The sequence below is a fragment of the Henningerozyma blattae genome, chromosome 4 (assembly GCF_000315915.1).
Source record: "Henningerozyma blattae CBS 6284 chromosome 4, complete genome".
NCBI lineage: Eukaryota > Fungi > Ascomycota > Saccharomycetes > Saccharomycetales > Saccharomycetaceae > Henningerozyma > Henningerozyma blattae.
In genome coordinates, this window is record NC_020188.1 from 827100 (window position 1) to 848528 (window position 21429).

A 21429-nucleotide genomic window follows, 5' to 3' on the forward strand; every position below is an offset into this window, starting at 1 on the left:
CTATCTGTCTATACATCACATATATTATTCTTCTAGTGTGTCTGCTAACACATAAGTTCTATTTTTTTTTTATTTAATTTCCTAATGCTGCATACAAATTCGCCTACTCTTCGTGCTGCCTCATACCGTGCTATCCGCCTGGCTTCCACTGCTACTAAAGCCAGTTCCAGTAATAGTGGTTCTGCCCCAGCCACTGCTTCTGTCACTGGTGATGTTAGTGCCTCTGCCACTGGTTCAAGTTCGTTCCGTACTACCAAGATTATCGAACCTTTGGATAGTAAACCTAACATTGTGATATTGGGGTCTGGTTGGGGTGCCATCTCATTCCTTAAGGCAATCGATACTAAGAAGTACAATGTATCTATTGTTTCTCCTCGTAATTACTTCTTGTTTACACCATTGCTACCTTCTACCCCTGTGGGGACAGTGGAGGAAAAATCCATCATTGAACCAGTGGTCAATTTTGCTTTAAAGAAGAAAGGTAACGTTTCATACTACGAATCTGAAGCCACTGAGATCAATCCTGAACGTAATACCGTTACTTTGAAATCCATCTCTTCCATAGCTCATTTAAACACAGACGAAGCCGCATCTAATTCCAACATCAAACACAATCAAGCTGCTGAATTGAAATATGATTATTTGGTTTCCGCTGTGGGTGCTGAGCCAAACACTTTTGGTATTCCAGGGGTCGAAAAATATGGTAACTTCTTAAAGGAAATCCCAGACTCTTTGAAAGTCAGAGAAAGATTTGCCGCCAATTTAGAAATGGCAAACTTATTACCAAAGGGTGACCCAGAAAGAAAGAGATTGTTATCTATTGTTGTTGTTGGTGGTGGTCCTACCGGTGTGGAAACTGCCGGTGAATTACAAGATTATGTCCACCAAGATTTGCAGAAATTCTTGCCAGCTTTGGCCCAAGAAGTCCAAATCCATCTTGTTGAAGCTTTACCTTCAGTTTTGAACATGTTTGAGAAAAAATTATCATCCTATGCTCAATCTGTTTTGGAAGATAGTTCAATGAAATTGTGGTTGAAAACTGCTGTCTCGAAAGTGGAAGCCGATCATCTAGTTGCCTCTACCAAGTTAGAGGATGGTACTACTAAAGAAACTACAATTCCATACGGTACTTTGATTTGGGCTACTGGTAACAAAGTCAGACCTGTCATCTCGAGTTTATTCAAGAAATTACCAGAACAAAAAGATGCCAGAAGAGGTTTGATTGTCAATGAATTCTTACAAGTAAATGGTACAAGAAACGTCTTTGCCATTGGTGACAATGCTTTCTCCGGATTACCTCCAACCGCCCAAGTTGCCCACCAACAAGCTGACTACTTGGCTCAATCCTTTGATAGAATCGCCCATTTACCTGAATTCCAAACTGAACTATTAGAAGGTTCTGCAGACTCTACCACAACTGCTACTGAATTGTTCAAGAAAAATTCTTTTAGACCTTTCAAATATCACCATCAAGGTGCCTTGGCATACTTGGGGGCTGAAAAAGCTATCGCAAACATTGTTTTGGGTGGTAAATCCATATACACAGGTGGTGGTGCCTTCACTTTCTACATCTGGAGAGTCACATACCTAGCGATGATTCTTTCTGCAAGATCAAGATTTAAGGTCATCACTGACTGGTTGAAATTGTCCTTCTTCAAAAGAGACTTCTTCAAGGGCTTGTAGGTCTAATTCTCGCCTTTGAACCCCCTCATTTAAATATTCCCGCTTTGCCCATACATTCTTATTTATCAACTCTATTTATTTATTTATATATGGTCTTCTTGCCCGTATTTCTTCTGGCTTTGTCATTTATCTTCCAGTTATTTTTTTTTTACTAGTATTACTACTGTATATATTCTTCTATATTGACACCTTTTTTTATCACGTCACAACTTAGTAAATGGTTTAGCCGGGCCAGCCTCTGCGCGGGTAACCTGTGTATTTAAACGACACCCGAACGCCCTTTTCTTTTGAAATTCGGTTTTCTCCACCGGTAAAATACAGCTCGTTTAGGAGTCCCCAATTGGAAATATCCATTTCACTATTTTTTTTCAATATATTCATCCATATTAAAAATTATACGATTTTTCACGATTCACAAATACATTATACATTTACTTTTCTATTTTATTTTATTTTATTTTATTTTTTATTATCAATATTCAATATTCTACTATATTTACATTCCACAATTGCAAAATCAATACATCCATAGATATAACTACATACCCTGCCAAACACATTTACCATGTCAAAATTCTTACAATTATGTACCCATCCATTGGAATTAAGAGCCGCTTTGGTTTTGAAATTCATTAAAAAACCATTATTTAAAGTATCTGAATCTTCTATTGATCCTAATTTGAAGAGATGCTATGAATTGTTAAACTTAACTTCAAGATCCTTTGCCGCGGTAATCATGGAATTAAACCCTGAATTAAGATCAGCCATCGCCATATTTTATTTAATTTTGAGAGCTTTGGATACCATCGAAGATGATATGTCAATTGATACAGACGAAAAAATCAAATTATTGAAAGATTTCTATAGCAAATTAGACACTTCTGATTGGTCCTATAAGGGCAACTCCAAAGACGTCAAAGATCGCGTTGTCCTTGTGGAATTTCCGGTCATTTTAAAAGAATATCATAATTTGAAGGCAAGCTACCAAAATGTGATTAAGGATATCACTAAAAAGATGGGGTTCGGGATGTCCAAGTATATTATGGATGAAAATTTCCAAAAGAATGGTATTGAAACTATCAAGGAGTATGATTTATATTGCCATTACGTTGCTGGCCTAGTTGGTGACGGTTTGACAAGATTAATCGTATTGGCTGATTTCGCTAGTGAAGATTTATATCTTGAATGTGAAAAAAATGGTTGGTTTGAAAGTATGGGTCTTTTCTTACAAAAGACTAACATCATTAGAGATTATGCCGAAGATTTGGAAGATGGCAGAGCTTTCTGGCCAAAAGAAATTTGGTCAAGACATACAGATCAATTATCTAATTTTTACAATAACAAGTCTAGGGATCCAGAGGTTGAAAAAAAGGGTCTTGAATGTATAAATGATTTAGTGTTGAACGCATTAGTTCATATCCCTGATGTGTTAATGTATTTGAGTTCAGTTTATGAACAATCTACTTTTCAATTCTGTTCCATCCCACAAGTGATGGCCATTGCTACACTAGCCTTGGTATTCAATAACAAGGATGTATTATACAAGAATGTCAAGATTAGAAAGGGAACTACTCTTTATTTGATCCAAAATTCAAGATCATTAAGCGAATGTGTGGATATCTTCCAATACTATCTTCGTCAGATAAGAAAGAAATTACCTGTTGATGATCCAAACTATCTAAAGATTAATATCCAAGTAGCAAAAATCGAACAATTTATAGAAGAGATGTACCAGGATCAATTACCAAAGGGTGTCAAACCAAACGAAACTAAAGTCTATTTGAAAGCTAAAGCAAGAGAAGTTTGGGATGATAAGATTTATGCTCAAATAAAAGAAGAAGAATCAATATTCAACCTATCAACAGCAATTATACTTTGTATTATTGGTGGGGTCTTATATGCAAAATTCTGTTCAACAACACCACCAGCTCATATGCTTTTAGATGATGCCATTTCATCTCCACAAGTTTTTTACTCTTGAAGCGATTGAAACACCACTAAAAGTACAATAATCTTTAGACGATAACCAAGCATTTATAAACTTTTTAAGATATACTTATAAACAAAATAACAATGTCCAAAAAAAAATTAAATATTTTATCTACCTGTTTATTTCATATAATACTATATACCTACCAATCTATTACCATTGTTATTAAGTGTGTGAGCATGTGCGTTTGTTTCACGTTGTTCAGATCAGTTTGTCTTACAAGATAGAATTCAGTTACTGGAAATAACTGAGAAATATACCAGTAACATGTCTAGAAAGCAAGACAAAATCTAAAAATGTGTTTGATTATTTAAATAAAACTTCATGATATTTTACTTTTTAGTTGTGCTAAAGGGTTTGCCAGCTGTCTATTAGACTTGAATTATCTATAAAGCATTGGAGAAACGGTTCACATTATCAGACAAACGTGATTTATTCCAATCGTTCCAATGATTGTCTATTATTTGTTGCCAAATGTAACTCAAAATTTACCATTGGGAGGTTTATATTAATCAGCAGCATCGTTTATACTATATAAATGGATATATAGATAATAGGAAATGGTAAATGTACTTGTCCCAAGAACAAGAGCCGACTGCTGAAGAGAAGAGATAAATGCCGAAACTGGAGCCGATACTGTGTTTTACAACCATATATATGACTCCAATAAAAGAATACTTGATATAATGAATATAATCCATAGACCCTAAGACTTTAAGCTACATTATAGTACATATATAGGATTGACTGACTACCTGGTGTTTATACTTAACACTAGCAGCCGCATTTTAAACAAATTCCATTATGATTCTCAAATATAAAATGCGGCCTTGTATTTCATTAACTCATTAGATACTACTACACTATAATCCCCGCTTGTAAAACGTAAAAGACTAGGGCAACAATGCCATCTAAGAATGATTTTAAACCTATTCCTTTAAAAGATACTGACTTATTTAAGCCAATTTCGGTGGGTAACACAGCTCTTTTAAACTGTGTGGTGTTACCGCCAATGGCAAGAAAGAGATCTCATTACCCAGGTAATATCCCCAATAAGAAGTAGGCTTCTGAATATTATGGCCAAAGGACCCAGAGACCAGGCACAATACTAATTTCAGAAGCTACTTTCCCATCAGCCCAAGATGATGGTGTTGACACTGATCCAGGGATTTGGAGTGAAGAACAGAAGGTTGAATGGAAAAAGATTTTTGATAAGGTACATTCGTATAAATCTTACATGTGGGTTCAAATATATGCAATGGGGAGAAGAGCTCCTCTAGCATCTATAAAAAGAGATGGGCTAAGATATAATGTTGTTTCTTCGGGCACATGGATAGATGAGGGAAATAAAAAAGAATTGGAGAAGATTGGTTTAGTTCAACACCAATTGACAAAGGACGACATAAACCAATATATTCAAGATTTTGTCAATGGTGCAAAAAATGCTATTGAATGTGGTGCAGATGGTGTTGAAATCCATGCTGCCAATGGGTTTTTGTTGAACCAATTTCTTGATCCAATCTCAAACAAGAGAACTGATGAATATGGTGGATCTATTGAAAATAGAGCTCGTATCATTTTAGAAGTTGTTGATGCTCTAGTTGATGCTATTAGTGAAGATAAAGTAGGAATTAGATTTTCTCCATATACTGATAGTGGTGGTATGTCTGGTAGCTGGGACCCAACGGTGTTTGCTCATTATGCCTATGTGTTTGCTCAGTTAGAAAAGAGAGCTCAAGAAGGTAAACGCCTAGCTTTTATTCACATCTATGAGCCTGGTGTTACTGCTAACTGGGTAGATGATGGGACAGGAACGTACGTAGGTGGCACTACCGATTTTATTTATTCAATTGGGAAAGGCACTGTCATTAGAACTGGTAACTTGACTATTCACCCTGAAGTTGCCAAGGAATTTTTAAAGCAACCAAACACGTTATTAGGATACGGTAGATATTTTATTTCTAATCCAGATTTAGTTGACCGTTTAGAAAATGGATTACCCTTGAATAGCTATGATAGATCAACGTTTTACACGGATGCAGACAAAGGTTATACTGATTATCCTACTTACAAAGAAGCAATCAAACTAGGCTGGGATAAGCAGTAATCGGATGACTACTTTGATCTACTAATAGTGTCACATGGTTTAATTTTAAAATCTAACTACGAAAAGTAGTTTCAGGTAATTATTTCTCTTACTATTATTTTTATTATTACGGTCATGCCATCAGTAGTAAAATATTGACTTCTCTCAAAAATTTTAAAACTACAATAATTTCCTTTAACTATCTCCATATATATCTTTAATAGTAAATAACTATACCATTTCGGAACAATTTCTCCATTAATCTGTGCGATACATTATGGGTTGTATGAAAACAATGGTAAGCTTTGTATTCAGGCAAATTTGCGGAGTTTAGGGAACCTCGGGCGTTTCTTTAAGGGGGAGAATAAGGAGCCAGGAAACTTAATTCAGATAGTTAATATTAATACGAATTTAAAAAAGACTACATGTACCATTAGAAGTTTCCTACTGTGAATATCTATAAAATGGGGAAGTCCACGTAATCAATTTTTCTTACTAACAATTAATGGCAGCTTTATAATCGTTTACTATGCTCTGGAATATCTGGAGATGAGCTTTGATGTAGATCTACTTAGAGGTCTGCACGTATTAGGCAATAATAGTTTTGACCTTTATGGTACTAGCATTATATATCTTGTTTTCTCAGTATCGGCAACAAAACTCTTACGAGAAATATTTTTCAATGTTAATATATCATATGCAGACAGATAACTGTCGTGCAACGCTTTTTTATTCTATTTTTGCAACTCATTAGTATAATTTGGAATATTTATCGAAAACCTTACAGTTACTATATACTTAAAACTCTATAAAGCTATACTATCAAAAAAAAAATTACTTCTTTATGCTTTATTGATTTAAACGGCATTATAATTAGGTTGTAATATTAACAAGCGGTTTCAAGATAAACTAACGGTCCGTAGGGCATATTTTCTAAAAATAAAACAATAACGGCTAATTCTTATATGTAAAACTGGTGCTAAAGATTAATTTAACTAAATTTCCTCAATTATAATACTGGACTATCCCTAAGTCACACCATTTTGGTACATCACCTAATCTATACAATTATCTGTGTCAAGTTTATCTTCATTAGAATAATAACCATAATAAGGTAAAAATGAAGTTAACAGTCGAAATAATGAACTGCATTCTCAAGAATTTTGTTTTTGAAGGATAGAAAAATATTAAATTATATGACCCTTGTGTAGGAAGTCCTTTATTGAGCAACTTCTAGAAAGTAATAAATTATTAAGAGAATTTAGCAAATGATGACAAAGATTGCTAAGAAATGTTATTCTTATCTTACTTTTACAGTTGCTGTTTTAAGAGTTTGAATGAAGTTTGAAACTAATGCTATTTTTATATAAAAGCTCAGATATATTTTACTACGTCTTCAACTTAAAAGGTACCTTGCCTTATGACATTGTATTTAAGGTAAACTACCAATTAATATATTACATATATTTATTTTATCCGATAGTTATCGAAAAACAGTAATTATAACATCAACAAACATTTGCGTTTAAAAATATTCAAATATGGCTGTACCACATTTTTTAAAATCTGTTGATAGAAACGAAGAGTTACCACCAAAGACTCCTGTGTTGGCTAAGAGGACTGCCTTCTTCCACCACTTTTGTATCGACTATATCCTCGATGAAAGAGGCTATTTTAATATTAGAAGTATTGAATACGTTTGTGAAAAGGTAGTACCTGTTAAAATGCTACGTCAAGTTTTCCCTTAAATAATTTACGTTTTAATATATATTTATCTATTTTAGTTATATACTTATTTCCCTTTCTTATATTTGATGATTCATTTTACTAATATGTCTATTTATATGGATAAAAACAATCTTAATTTATAATTTCATTTTTTAATCAATACAATTCTCATTTACTCTTTTATTACAGCTCTTTGTATCTTAATTTAATTCATATGCATCTAAAAGATGAAAGAGTGCTTGCTGTATATATGATATCTTCAGAATGCTTTATCTGAAGATTTTTCATTCTCTTCTAAATAGCAGCTAGAACCAGGGGTCTACTGTTCTTATAATAATATTAGAAAATTTAATGTTATTTTAAATAAAAAAAGACTACAATAATTTCAATTTATTTTTGACGATAACCTTCCTTTTTCATAAATTCTGAAAAATTGAGATCAATTGAGAATTTTTTATTTAGTACTTTACCAAAGATATAATTCCTCACAATCCAAGTTGACAAGGAAATGAATATTACTCAAAGTGTTTCAAATGGTTGTTTCCCTTACATATTAGTGTTATACTGCCACATAATTTTTTATTTTTTCCATATGATATCTTTCTTTTTCAATTCCGTACCTCTTCAAAGCTTGTAATTTCCGCCTTAGATCCGTATTATAGGCCTTAAAATTTCACATTCTTGTGTTTTCAACAATAACATCTATCAAAGATGCTTCATTATTACTAACAATCAACATTTTATATTTTTAGAAATGATAATTTGATAACAGCTACCACAATTGCAAAATAAAATTTATATTAGAATATATTCATATAAATATATATACATTTAAAAATTCTAACAATGAATAATCTTTTGTAACAGTCTATTTAATTCACACTTAACATACAACCAATCCGTAGGTTATTCTTAAACTGATATTCTACTTATATTAATACAGAGCTTTAGCTGTCTAGACAAATAACTCAATTTGATCAAAGATGCCTTTCAATACTGAATTCAAACCAGTTTCTCTAAAACATACTACTTTGTTTAAACCTATGAAGGTTGGTAAGACTATGGTTTTACACAGAGCTATCATACCACCTTTGAATAAAATGAGAGCCGACCCAGAGACTCATATTCTAAACGAGGAATTATCCATTGAGTATCACGGCCAACGTTCCCAAAGTCCAGGTACCATGATTATTACTGAGCCTGGTAATATTTCTCCAGAGGCTGGTGGCTATGCTGGTTCACCTGTTATTTACTCTAAGGTGCAGATGGAGGTCTGGCAAAAATTCTTTTCCAAGATACATGAAAACAAATCCTTTGCCTGGGTTCAATTGTACGCCTTAGGTAGCCAAGCTTCCCCTAAATTTTTAAAAGCAAATGGATACAAATATGTGTCTGCTTCAGCTGGTGCTTATATCGATGAAATTTTTGAAAAGAAGCTAAGGAAGCAAATAATCCCCAAGTTGGTTTAACTAAAGATGAAATAAAGCAATATATCGAAAACTATATGATTGCCGCTAAAAACTGTATTGATAGTGGTGCTGATGGTGTTGAAATTCACGGTGCCTATGGCCATTTATTGAACAACTTCTTAGATTCTCATTCTAACCGAAGAACTGATGAATATGGTGGCTCAATTGAAAATAGATCAAGATTTGTTTTAGAAGTTGTTGATGCATTAATCAAAGCAATAGGTGTTGACAGAATCGGTATCCGGTTATCTCCTTGGGATACCTATGATAACATGTCAGGTATTAGAGATCCCTAATAATCCATATATGACTGAAGGTACTGATGAATATAAATTGGGTACTAATGATTTTGTTAGATCTATTTGGAAAGGTAATATTATTAAGATAGGTAATTTTGCCTTGCATCCAGAAGATGTTGAACAATTAACTGCCAATGATGACAAATTACTGGTTGGTTATGGAAGATATTGGATTGGAAACCTGGACTTGGTTGAAAGATTGAGATTAGGCCTACTATTGAATACATACCATAGAGAAACTTTTTTGGTGAGTCTTTTAAAGGCTTAACAGACTATCCAACTTATAAAGAAGCTATAAAGCTTTCTTGGGATAAAAGCTTAAAAACTTAAAAGAATTTTTCAAAAGCATTCCTTTTTTTTTAGTCCATTAGAGCATTTCTCTTTATATATTTATTTGCTTACTTCAATTTATTAATATTTATTTGCTTACTTCAATTTATTAATATTTATTTGCTTACTTCAATTTATTAATATTTATTTGCTTACTTCAATTTATTAATATTTATTTGCTTACTTCAATTTATTAATATTTATTTGCTTACTTCAATTTATTAATATTTATTTATATCAGAACATTTTACGTAGTACTAGCTCTTAATCAATACTAAGTTGATTTTTTAAGGATAATGCGGTTTAAATTCTTGGAGATATTATGAATCCATAACAACAAAAAATGCTTAATAAATTTCAAAAAAAGAACAACTGTATATTAAGGTGTTCTAATATATCTTTGAATGAAACTTGTCAATATTGAAAAAAACAATTGTTCTTTTCACTATTAAACAAAAAGCTGAGGCCAAATATCTTTCAAATAGCCATTACTACAAAATTTCCTTATATATATAACACTAATATTATCCTATTCCTAATATAATACAATACCTAATAATTAATTTCTATTGACTACCAAAGGGCAACTATGAAATTCTAATTTTTATCTTCTGTTCTTTTCCGGATAATAATATATAATAACATTAGGGTCAAGTATAATTGTATAATCGACTAAGATAAAACGTAGTCGCACTTCCATATACAAAATTAAGCATATACATAGTTGTCATCAAATAAATAGCAATAAATCTATTATGTGATATTCAGTATCATTTGTCCCGTTATTTCTCTAAATTATTTCATTTTAGCTTTAATACTCGCTAGATTAATTTGAGAGGTCGTCTTTACAGACATCCAATATTTCACGCTACTAATACATAATTTGTGGCATTTGTCTTTTAAATATATATGGGATGATCATTCTCCATTGGGGAACAAATAGCCCCGGTTCGACTCCGATTAAAACCTTTTATTCTTAATGATTTTATGATATTATTATTTACCCGGCCTGTAGGACGTGTTTAATTTTGGTGAATTTAACCGGAAGTTAGGGAAGGGATGGGCAAGTACTAATATTAGATTAGATGCCTTACTGAATGTATAATAAAAGAAATAAGAATAAAACTCCAGAAAGTTCCTTTATAATTATATTACAAAAATCTACGATCAATTGAAATATAATCAAATTATTAAAATGAATTATACGTCAAATAATTCGTCTAATCCCAACGCAATTACGAATAAAAATAATACTACTACTAATGATGATGTAATATCTGATCAAGATTTTAGAACTGCTAATCCAAAAGAATTAGTAAGGAATGATGATACTAATCTTGATGATAATACTAATGACACTAAGGAAGTTGATAATAATAAGTATTTTATGGAAATTATTGTATCAGATCCACAAAAAAGACGTAATTCATATTCATATGGGAATAATGATATATTAAATAATGAAACAAATAATAACTCTACTAATTCCAATTCATCGAGTGGACTGTACATCAGTTATCAAATCTCCACCAAGACTAATAATCCAAGATATCATAAAGAAAATATTAATGACAGGACTGAAGATCTTACGAATTTGAAAGATCTTGATAAGAAAATTATTGTTGTCCACAGACGTTATAACGATTTAATAATATTGTATAACGTTCTTACAAATGAATTCCCCATGAGCATCATCCCACCCATTCCTGATAAGAAGATATTAGAATATATATCTGGGGATCGATTTTCCAATAGTTTTACACAAAGAAGATGTCATAGTATACAGAATTTTTTAAGTCGTATATCTAGACATCCAATTTTAAAAAATAGTAATATATTTGAAATGTTTCTAATTAGTAAAGATTGGGAAATATATAAAAAAAGTTTAGGCCATAATACACATACTAATGGTAACGGCAATAGTAATGATTCTAATGGGGTTAGTAATAATCCTTTAAATAATGCTTCTAATAGTGTAGGGTCTACTATTGCCGGATTACATTTAAAAGAAGAAATGATTAGTGATGTTATAATGAATGCATTTAAGAGTGTTAAGCATGAGAATGAAGAGATAACCGAAATCAAAGAGAAAGCTGATAAATTAATCAACAATTTAAATAAGATCAATAAGATTAACGACAAGATTATAAAGAAGAATGATTCTATTATTGAAGATTTCAATAAATTGAGTAATTCTATTGAAAACATTGAAGAAATTGTTAATAATGAAACCTTAGAAAATAAATTAAGTTTAAATTTAAAAGAGTTTAACAAGGGGATTACTAATAACATGTATAATTTAAGAGATCTAAACAAATTTATTGATTATGAATATAATATTGATATCAAGGATATGGAACAATATGTGGAAGTTGTAAAATCCATGATTAAAATTAAAGAACAAAAACAAATTGATTATGAAGAATTAAATGAGTATTTAAATAAAGCCATTAATGATAAGAATAATCTAATCTCTGGTGGTAATTCGAATTCAAGTTCTAACACAACAAGCACCACTAGTTACATAACCAATAAATTGGAAGAATTTGCAGGGATTAATGTCGAGATGAATAAACGTGATAAAGTAGAGAAATTAAATAAAAAAATTGATTCTTTGACTATTGAATTGGAGAAATCAAAGAAAATCGATCTAATTTTTGAAAAGGAGATTCTTAAGGAGATCAAAATTTTTGAAGATTTCAAAACCAACGAGTTATGCAATACGATGAATAACCTTGCTGATCAGCATATTGAGTACTATGAAAAGATGTTAAAGACTTGGGAGGAGATCGAATCCAACTTGCAATAGTCCTCAATATATAACTATGATTTATACATACATATATATATATATATAAAAGATATATTAATATGCATTACGAATGAATTAGGCTGGTGTACGAATCTGTTTATCCAGTTCTTTTATAAAAGTTCTTTCTGGAACTGTATTCAAAAGGTCCCATCGTATAGTTGTGCTATTTATAGATGAAATTTCCGAATCAATTTCTTGAGATGGGAAACTTGCCATATCCAATTTCCGATTGGATTTCAGCCTAGGCAAGGGAGCTGACTTATTCTCTTTATTATAAAACATTCTCAATAAAAGAATCGCCTCCTTATACATCAATCCTTTCAACACTATATAATCCTGTATCTTTAGCACGGTACCATTTCCTCCAAAACGATCGTTACTAGCCCCAAAGACCACTCTTTTGATATTCAACTGTTGTAACAAAGATGCACACATGATACAAGGTTCCACAGTAACATATAGAGTACAATTTTGTAAGAACGAAGAATCGTTTGACACTTTTTCACGGATCAGCTCCATAGCTTGAAACTCTGCATGTGCTGTCCCACGAAGAGATGCATTTGTATAGTTGATCCCATACGAGACTAACTTATTTGTATCATGGTTAACTATTACACAAGCAATAGGCGTCTCGTTAACCTCTAGAGCATATCTAGACAGTTTCACAGCAAGTTCCATCCATTTGCAGTCTACTGGTGGCAGCTGCTGTCCCATACTCTACACTTGTATGTATATATATATATCCTACTTTGCTATATTATATTCTGTTTGTATATATATATATATAATACACTCATTAACTTCAACCATTATAAATCTAGAAAAGATGAGCGGCGATCTCACGAGCACTGCCCAAACAGGCAATTGCGTCGGACATTTCCGGTGTCCCAAATAGGCAACCCCGGCCGTCAGCCGGGTAACAAAAGTCTAAAAAAATCTCGCGCGAGATCCCATAAACGTCCATTCCACAAAAATGAAAAAATTAAAATTCGCGACGCGTCGTGTTTCGCAGAAGGTTCTGGAAAATTCACCAAACTTTCAGAAGCCAGCTGGCAAGAATCACCGAGAATTGGCCCCCATGGCAAAATATCACTAGGCGTTTAGACAGAGCCAAGCCACCGTGGTCTCTGTGAGTTGTTGGTTACACGAGTTTATATATGTATATATATATATATATATATACATATATAGTTTGTATCTCGGTGGCGTTATTGTACGTTTGATATTTGGTATTTGGCTAGTCCGTTCTCAATTCTGGTTTAGTCTGGTTCTATTTATAAACTGTACTAGTCATCTCATCGATTACTCTACGTTTAGTTTACGATCATCAACAATCGTCTATTGCAAAACATAAATAAAGATGTTTAATCTAAGGAAACCTTCGTCGTGGTTGTTACCCCTAACTGCAATCTTATACACATTCTTTTTAGTTGCTTTACCCCTAACTTCTCCAAGAAACTCATTGGTTAATGCTGCTGGTACAGATGAAAACTATGGTACTGTTATTGGGATCGATTTGGGGACCACATACTCATGTGTGGCTGTTATGAAAAATGGTAAGACTGAAATCTTGGCTAATGAACAAGGTAATAGAATTACCCCATCCTATGTTGCATTTTTGGAAAATGAAAGATTAATTGGTGATGCTGCCAAGAACCAAGTAGCATCCAACCCAAAGAACACCATCTTCGATATTAAGAGATTGATTGGGTTGAAGTTCAACGACAGATCTGTCCAAAGAGATATTAAACATTTACCATTTGATATTATCAATGAAAAGGGTAAACCAGTTGTCCAAGTCGATGTTAAAGGTGAATCCAAGAAATTCACTCCTGAAGAAGTCTCTGGTATGATTTTGGGTAAGATGAAGCAAATTGCTGAAGATTATTTGGGTAAGAAAGTTACTCATGCTGTTGTTACAGTTCCAGCTTATTTCAACGATGCTCAAAGACAAGCCACCAAGGATGCTGGTACTATTGCTGGGTTGAACGTTTTAAGAATCGTCAATGAACCTACTGCTGCTGCCATTGCCTATGGTTTAGATAAGACTGATGATGAACATCAAATCATTGTTTATGATTTAGGTGGTGGTACTTTTGATGTTTCTTTGTTATCTATTGAAAACGGTGTATTTGAAGTCCAAGCTACTGCTGGTGACACTCATTTAGGTGGTGAAGATTTCGATTATAAGATTGTTAGACAATTGATCAAGACTTTTAAGAAGAAGCACGGTATTGATGTTTCTGATAACAACAAGGCTTTAGCCAAATTGAAGAGAGAAGCTGAAAAGGCCAAGCGTGCTTTATCTTCTCAAATGTCCACAAGAATTGAAATCGATTCCTTCGTTGATGGTATTGATTTATCTGAAACTTTGACTAGAGCTAAGTTTGAAGAATTGAATTTAGATCTTTTCAAAAAGACTTTGAAACCTGTAGAAAAAGTTTTAAAAGATTCTGGTTTATCCAAGAAAGATATTGATGATATCGTTTTAGTTGGTGGTTCTACTAGAATTCCAAAGGTTCAAGCTTTATTAGAACAATTCTTTGAAGGTAAAAAGGTTTCTAAGGGTATTAACCCTGATGAAGCTGTCGCATTCGGTGCCGCTGTTCAAGCTGGTATTTTATCTGGTGAAGAAGGTGTTGAAGATATTGTCTTGTTAGATGTTAATGCCTTAACTCTAGGTATTGAAACTTCTGGTGGTGTCATGACTCCTTTGATTAAGAGAAACACTGCTATCCCAACAAAGAAATCTCAAATCTTCTCTACTGCTGTTGATAATCAACCAACTGTCATGATTCAAGTCTATGAAGGTGAAAGAGCTATGGCCAAGGATAACAATTTATTAGGTAAATTCGAATTGACTGGTATTCCACCTTCTCCAAGAGGTGTTCCACAAATTGAAGTCACTTTTGGTTTAGATGCCAATGGTATTTTAACTGTTAGTGCCACTGATAAGGGTACTGGTAAATCTGAATCCATTACTATCACCAATGATAAGGGTAGATTATCTCAAGAAGAAATTGAAAGAATGGTGGAAGATGCTGAAAAATTCGCTCAAGAAGATGCCAATTTAAGAACTAGAATTGAAAACAGAAACAAATTAGAAAATTACGCTCATTCCTTAAAGAACCAAGTCAATAATGAATTGGCTTCCAAATTGGAAGAAGAAGATAAAGAAACTTTATTGGACGCTGTTAATGATACTTTAGAATGGTTAGATGACAATTTCGAAACTGCTGAAGCTGAAGAATTTGAAGAAAAATATCAATCTTTATCTCAAGTAGCTTACCCAATCACTTCTAAGTTATACGGTAGTGCTGGTGAAGGTGCTTCATCAGGTGGTGCTGCTTATGATGATGATGATTTATTCGACGATGATGATGATGGAGATTATTTCGAAAATGATGAATTGTAATTTTGAAATTTTGAAATTTCAAAATCATCTTGTCATAATAAAAACCAACAACTACAATCTTTAAAAAAAATTCATTGAAAAAGAAACACAGCAACAAAAAATTTAAAAAATAAATTAAATGATTTAAACCATATTTTGCTATTCAACATGATAAAGAAACAAAAATATATATACGGAAATTATGATTAAAAAATAATTGAAATCTTATTTCTGTTGGTACTTGTACTTATACAATTTTTTTATATAACTTACTTACTTTCCATATTTCATATTTACATCATATTAATTAACATACCTTCTTATAATTAATAATATTTGTTTGTATTACATTAAATTTAAAATATATGCCGATATATATATATATATATATATAACGAAATTGGTTTGGAGTTTTCAATTGCATACGTAAACGATTTCAAATTTATTTAATACGATAACATCGCCACTAATTAGCTCTACATATCTAGATTTCGGTATTACCATATCATTAATTAATGTATCAATTTTACTACAATTTAAATCCATCAAGTATAATTTCAATTCACCGTTAATCTCTCTAAATTGTAAAACACATTGTTGTTTAGCTAATTTTTCATCTTTTAAAAGGATATCAGCAACAACTATGTCTTTTCCTTTTACAGTATCTTCATTTTCCACTTCAATCTTATCTCTTCCTATAAGATAATGTTTTTGATCATATAATTCTATTTCTTCAATAGGCTTTTCAGAAACATTATCTTTAGATTTCATTGAGTCAGCTGTATTCTTAAATATAGATATTTTAAATATTTTCTCTGATGAAGTTGGATATTTTGAATAATATATTTCAGGACTAGTGCTATCAGAAGGGTCCACATGTAATATATGAACCCCTTCAATATTATTAGAATCCAGCTCTAATAATCCTGATGGTTTAAAATCTGGTAAGATTCTAGTCACTAATTTCTCATTATTATGATATTGGTTTGTTTGATAGGAGCGGCGACCATCATCGTACCTGTCGTATCTATTATGGTATCTGTTATTATATCTATATCGGTTCTGAGATGAGTCCTTATCCGAATCTCTGTTATTATATCGCGTCCTTTTATACATTATTATGTTCCAGTCTGCCTAATTTCAAAATATTTATTTAGTCAATCTATGATATAATAAAATTCTTTTAATCTCTCTTCATAATTAAATGAAATTCTCACTTGAGTCCTTGCCGAGCTTATTTAAAGAAATAAACCTAGTTTTCCAGAAATTAAAAAAGAATGTTTGTTTTTAAAATATTTTAGTCTAAATGTGTAAATTTATTTCATCATTATTCAGGCTAATCGTTCCAACAGGATATTTACTTTTTATGCTTTTAGAAACTAATGATTTGTTTTTATTTTTTGCTACATAGTAATCATTTTAGTTTATACTAGTTTATATAAATGTACGGATGCAGTTTTCTTAAAAAATCGCGTTTCAGTTAAAAAAAAATTTCATTTAAATCATCTCATCACTAAATTAATTTTTAATGAAACCTTTTAATATGGAATGACTTAAAATAATAACATTATAAAAAATAAGCCTATTAAATTTATTGATTTATAACACTATTAAATAGCTATAAATTCAACATAAAAAATGGCTAAGAAAGAGCAAAAATCAAAAACCTCTCAACGTAAAGAGCAACGTAAAAGAGAACAAGATTATATTAGAGAGTTGGAAACACGTATTGAAGAATATAACCCAAAAAATTCGAATGCAGTATTTTTTAAAGATTTACCGATAAGTAATGCCACTCTAAGAGGTTTAAAAGAAGCTTCTTTCGTTAAGTTAACTGAAATTCAAAAAAATTCAATTCCTATCTCATTAAAAGGATATGACGTATTAGGCGCTGCTAAGACGGGTTCTGGTAAGACATTAGCGTTCTTGATTCCTGTCTTAGAAAAACTATATAGAGAAAATTGGACTGAATTCGATGGCCTTGGTGCTTTAATTATTTCTCCAACAAGAGAGTTGGCAATTCAAATTTATGAAGTTTTATTAAAAATTGGTTCACGCACTTCTTTTTCAGCTGGTTTAGTGATCGGTGGTAAAGATGTTAAATTTGAATCTGAAAGAATCTCTAGAATTAATATCTTAATTGGGACACCGGGTAGAATTTTACAGCACATGGATCAAGCTGTTGGTTTAAATTTAAATAATTTACAAATGCTAGTCTTAGATGAAGCAGATAGATGTTTAGATATGGGTTTCAAAAAAACATTAGATGCTATTGTCAATAACTTACCTATATCAAGACAAACTTTATTATTTTCAGCAACTCAATCTCAATCGTTGGATGATTTGGCTAGATTATCATTAACTGATTATAAATCAATTGGTACTTTGGATATTGTTAAGGAAAATGAAACTGGTGCTTCAGCAACACCTGAAACTTTACAACAATCTTATATTGATGTACCTTTGCAGGATAAACTGGATACCCTTTTCAGTTTTATAAAGACTCACTTAAAGAATAAAATGATAATATTTTTATCATCATCAAAGCAAGTTCATTTCGTATATGAAACTTTTAGAAAATTACAACCTGGTATCTCATTAATGCATCTACATGGTAGACAAAAACAAAAGGCAAGAACTGAAACTTTAGATAAATTTAGCCGAGCACAGCAAGTCTGTTTATTTGCTACTGATGTTGTTGCAAGAGGTATCGATTTCCCATCTGTTGACTGGGTTGTCCAGGTTGATTGCCCTGAAGATGTCGATACATATATTCATAGAGTAGGTAGATGTGCTCGTTATGGTAAACAAGGTAAATCTCTAATTATGCTAACACCAACTGAAGAGGCTGGGTTCTTAAAGAGATTAGCCTCCAAAAAAATTGAGCCAAAAAAATTGGTAATTAAGCAATCTAAGAAAAGATCAATTAAACCACAATTGCAATCTATTTTATTTCAAGATCCTGAATTAAAATATTTGGGACAAAAAGCCTTTATTTCTTACGTTAAATCGATTTATATTCAAAAAGATAAAGAAGTTTTTAAATTTGATGAGTTACCAGTTGAAGAGTATGCAAATTCTCTAGGTTTGCCAGGTGCTCCAAAGATTAAAATTAAAGGTATGAAATCAATAGAACGTGCAAAACAAAAGAAGAATGCTTCAAGGTCATTAATGGCACTATCAAAGATGAATGAAGATGGCGAACCTGAAAATATTGACAAGTCTACGGATGAAGCTAAACAAGAAACAAAAGTTAGAACCAAATATGACAAGATGTTTGAACGTAAGAATCAAACTATCTTAAGTGAACATTATTTAAATATTACCAAACAACAGGCTAATGATGATGAAGATGATGATTTCATGACTATAAAACGTCAAGACCATAAATTGGTAGAGGAAGAGTTACCGGATTTAATTGTACCTACTTCCAAAAGATCTCAAAAGAAGGCCTTATCAAAGAAAGCGTCATTATCATCAAAGGGAAACGCTACTAAAATGGTTTTCGATGATGATGGACAAGCCCATCCAATTTATGAATTAGAGGGTGAAGAAGAATTTATTAATAAAGGTAGTGCTGAGGATCAAAAGAAGGAATTTTTAGCCAAAGAAACTGAAGTAATGAATGAGGTTGATATTGAAGATAAACAAGTTGCAAAAGAAAAGAAGCAAGAAAAGAAAAGAAAAAGATTAGAAATGTTGAGAAAAGAAATTGAAGATGAATATGCAGAAGAATATGGAATTAATGAAGAGCCTGAAAATGAAGCTTTCCTTGGTACTGGTAACTTAAGTGATGATATGGAGAGTGATTCTGATGATGATTCGCGTACCAAAAAAGAAGTTTCATATAAAAGAAATAATGAATCTGATTACGAAGGTGAGTATGATGATAACATTATCGAGATGGAAGAGCCAAACACTCTGGAAGATTTAGAATCTTTGACTGCCAAGCTGATTGGTAATTAGGAACCGTTGATATTAAATAGTTGCAAGTTTTTTTTGTATTTGTATAGCCCTGCACTCAACATTGTATATTATTAGCCTTTAATAGAAAGTTTTGCATTTAATGTTAGGTTCAATTGATTTAAAGTATTGATATGAATTCGATATTGTTCTGATTATTTCTTAATTTAATTGCTGGTAGTCCGAATGTATTGCAATAATTTATTGGTTACCTTTCCATAAATTAGAATATATTAATTTATTTTTTGCAATCGAAAGCTGAGTACTAACATCACATTTTGTTTGCCATATAGCGTTAGTTTTTTTCAAAAGACATCCTATTAGAAAATTCCGTACTCTTAAAGTTACATTATTATTCTTGAAAAAGGTCATCACTGAAAAAGTAAAAAAGCAGCGAATGTTAATAAGATTAAACTATGCAAATTCAATAAAATACTAGACCGTGTTCAAAGTATATTTACAATAATAATGTCCTTTGAGAGTCAAATAATAAAGTCGAGGCCATTCTTTAACAAACAACAAATTAGACGACTACAGAAACATACTATTAATAACAAATTAAATTATGAAGTAAATAAAACACAGATACTCAATAAAGTTAATAAGATATGCTATGAGTTAAAATTTCCAAGGTGTACACTAGAAACCTCTATTTATTTCTATCAGAGATATTATCTATTTAATAAATTTGAATCTGAGTATTGTTTCATTGTTGGAGTAAGTTGTATCCTATTAAGCTCTAAGCAAATGGAAACTGTTAAAAAAATAAATGAGATTTGCTCTGTAGCACTAAAACTAAGAAATACTGAAGCTGAAAATATGTCAAATCAAAACGCCAAAATAAACCCAGAAGTACTTGAAAACTTCAAAAAAAGAGTTATACAAATAGAACAACGAATTTTAGAAAGCTGTTGCTTTGATTATAGAATTTATTATTTGAATCATGGTATTAATTTGAGTGAAAGTTTAATATTAATCGGTAAAGACTTGAAGGTCGATAAAGAAGTATGTAAACTAGGTTGGATAATTTGTTATGATGTTTTAAATACCGAATTAATATTGATTTTACCAGGATTTTTGATATCATTTGTAATTTTGAAGATATCTTCTGAAATATTTCAACTACATTACAAAGAAAGCAATTATGAATCACCTTTTTTTGACACCGATAAATATAGTATTAGAAAAGATTTTTCTGATGAGGCCTATTTTACTATATTAAATATGTATATTAATAAATTTGATTCTTTCGAAATTAAGAATTATAACAAAATATCATTAAGCATAGAGACCTTTATGAAGCTTAAAGAGGTAGCAGGAGAGGAGAGTGGTATTTCAATGCTCAGTGAGGATCAATTAGATTTGGATAGTTACATAAATGAAATTAGAGATTTCAACATAAAGGAAAGACGATATGTTTTAGACAGTACTATTATTGAAAATGAAATTAAATAGAGCTACTAAATTTGCTAACCTTAAATAGAATTAAAATTATTGTAGAAAATCCAAATTGACTTTTTAGCCATCTTTTTAATAAGTGTCTACCTAAAAGAATTTGTATTAGTCATTTATTGAATATCATCATTTGGATTTGATTTATTAGAATAGTATTTTTACTAATAATAATAATAATAATAATAATAATAATAATAATAAATAATAATAATAATAATAA

General features: G+C 31.4%; 10 protein-coding genes across 10 annotated transcripts; 8 read left to right on the top strand and 2 right to left on the bottom strand.

Moving 5' to 3' along the window:
• Positions 1-84: 84 nt before the first annotated feature.
• Positions 85-1683, top strand: NDI1 (NADH-ubiquinone reductase (H(+)-translocating) NDI1; the record flags this gene model as incomplete). Its single annotated transcript, XM_004180303.1, has 1 exon — positions 85-1683. One exon carries the CDS (start codon positions 85-87, stop codon positions 1681-1683), a length of 1599 nt encoding a protein of 532 aa, XP_004180351.1.
• Positions 1684-2248: 565 nt separating this feature from the next.
• Positions 2249-3664, top strand: ERG9 (bifunctional farnesyl-diphosphate farnesyltransferase/squalene synthase; the record flags this gene model as incomplete). Its single annotated transcript, XM_004180304.1, has 1 exon — positions 2249-3664. One exon carries the CDS (start codon positions 2249-2251, stop codon positions 3662-3664), a length of 1416 nt encoding a protein of 471 aa, XP_004180352.1.
• A 1246-nt stretch (positions 3665-4910) lies between these two features.
• TBLA0D03340 (uncharacterized protein) lies at positions 4911-5780 on the top strand (the record flags this gene model as incomplete). Its single annotated transcript, XM_004180305.1, has 1 exon — positions 4911-5780. The coding sequence occupies one exon, from the start codon at positions 4911-4913 to the stop codon at positions 5778-5780; it is 870 nt and encodes a 289-aa protein (XP_004180353.1).
• Positions 5781-8470: 2690 nt separating this feature from the next.
• TBLA0D03350 (uncharacterized protein) lies at positions 8471-8956 on the top strand (the record flags this gene model as incomplete). Its single annotated transcript, XM_004180306.1, has 1 exon — positions 8471-8956. The coding sequence occupies one exon, from the start codon at positions 8471-8473 to the stop codon at positions 8954-8956; it is 486 nt and encodes a 161-aa protein (XP_004180354.1).
• Positions 8957-10780: 1824 nt separating this feature from the next.
• Positions 10781-12394, top strand: SNX4 (Snx4p; the record flags this gene model as incomplete). The annotated part of the gene is made up of 1 exon (XM_004180307.1): positions 10781-12394. One exon carries the CDS (start codon positions 10781-10783, stop codon positions 12392-12394), a length of 1614 nt encoding a protein of 537 aa, XP_004180355.1.
• Positions 12395-12472: 78 nt separating this feature from the next.
• TAD2 (tRNA(adenine34) deaminase) lies at positions 12473-13111 on the bottom strand (the record flags this gene model as incomplete). The annotated part of the gene is made up of 1 exon (XM_004180308.1): positions 12473-13111. One exon carries the CDS (start codon positions 13109-13111, stop codon positions 12473-12475), a length of 639 nt encoding a protein of 212 aa, XP_004180356.1.
• A 646-nt stretch (positions 13112-13757) lies between these two features.
• KAR2 (Hsp70 family ATPase KAR2) lies at positions 13758-15812 on the top strand (the record flags this gene model as incomplete). The annotated part of the gene is made up of 1 exon (XM_004180309.1): positions 13758-15812. The coding sequence occupies one exon, from the start codon at positions 13758-13760 to the stop codon at positions 15810-15812; it is 2055 nt and encodes a 684-aa protein (XP_004180357.1).
• Positions 15813-16205: 393 nt separating this feature from the next.
• Positions 16206-16907, bottom strand: PML1 (Pml1p; the record flags this gene model as incomplete). The annotated part of the gene is made up of 1 exon (XM_004180310.1): positions 16206-16907. The coding sequence occupies one exon, from the start codon at positions 16905-16907 to the stop codon at positions 16206-16208; it is 702 nt and encodes a 233-aa protein (XP_004180358.1).
• A 522-nt stretch (positions 16908-17429) lies between these two features.
• On the top strand, positions 17430-19757 carry HCA4 (RNA-dependent ATPase HCA4; the record flags this gene model as incomplete). The annotated part of the gene is made up of 1 exon (XM_004180311.1): positions 17430-19757. The coding sequence occupies one exon, from the start codon at positions 17430-17432 to the stop codon at positions 19755-19757; it is 2328 nt and encodes a 775-aa protein (XP_004180359.1).
• Positions 19758-20222: 465 nt separating this feature from the next.
• On the top strand, positions 20223-21209 carry CTK2 (Ctk2p; the record flags this gene model as incomplete). The annotated part of the gene is made up of 1 exon (XM_004180312.1): positions 20223-21209. One exon carries the CDS (start codon positions 20223-20225, stop codon positions 21207-21209), a length of 987 nt encoding a protein of 328 aa, XP_004180360.1.
• Positions 21210-21429: the final 220 nt, after the last annotated feature.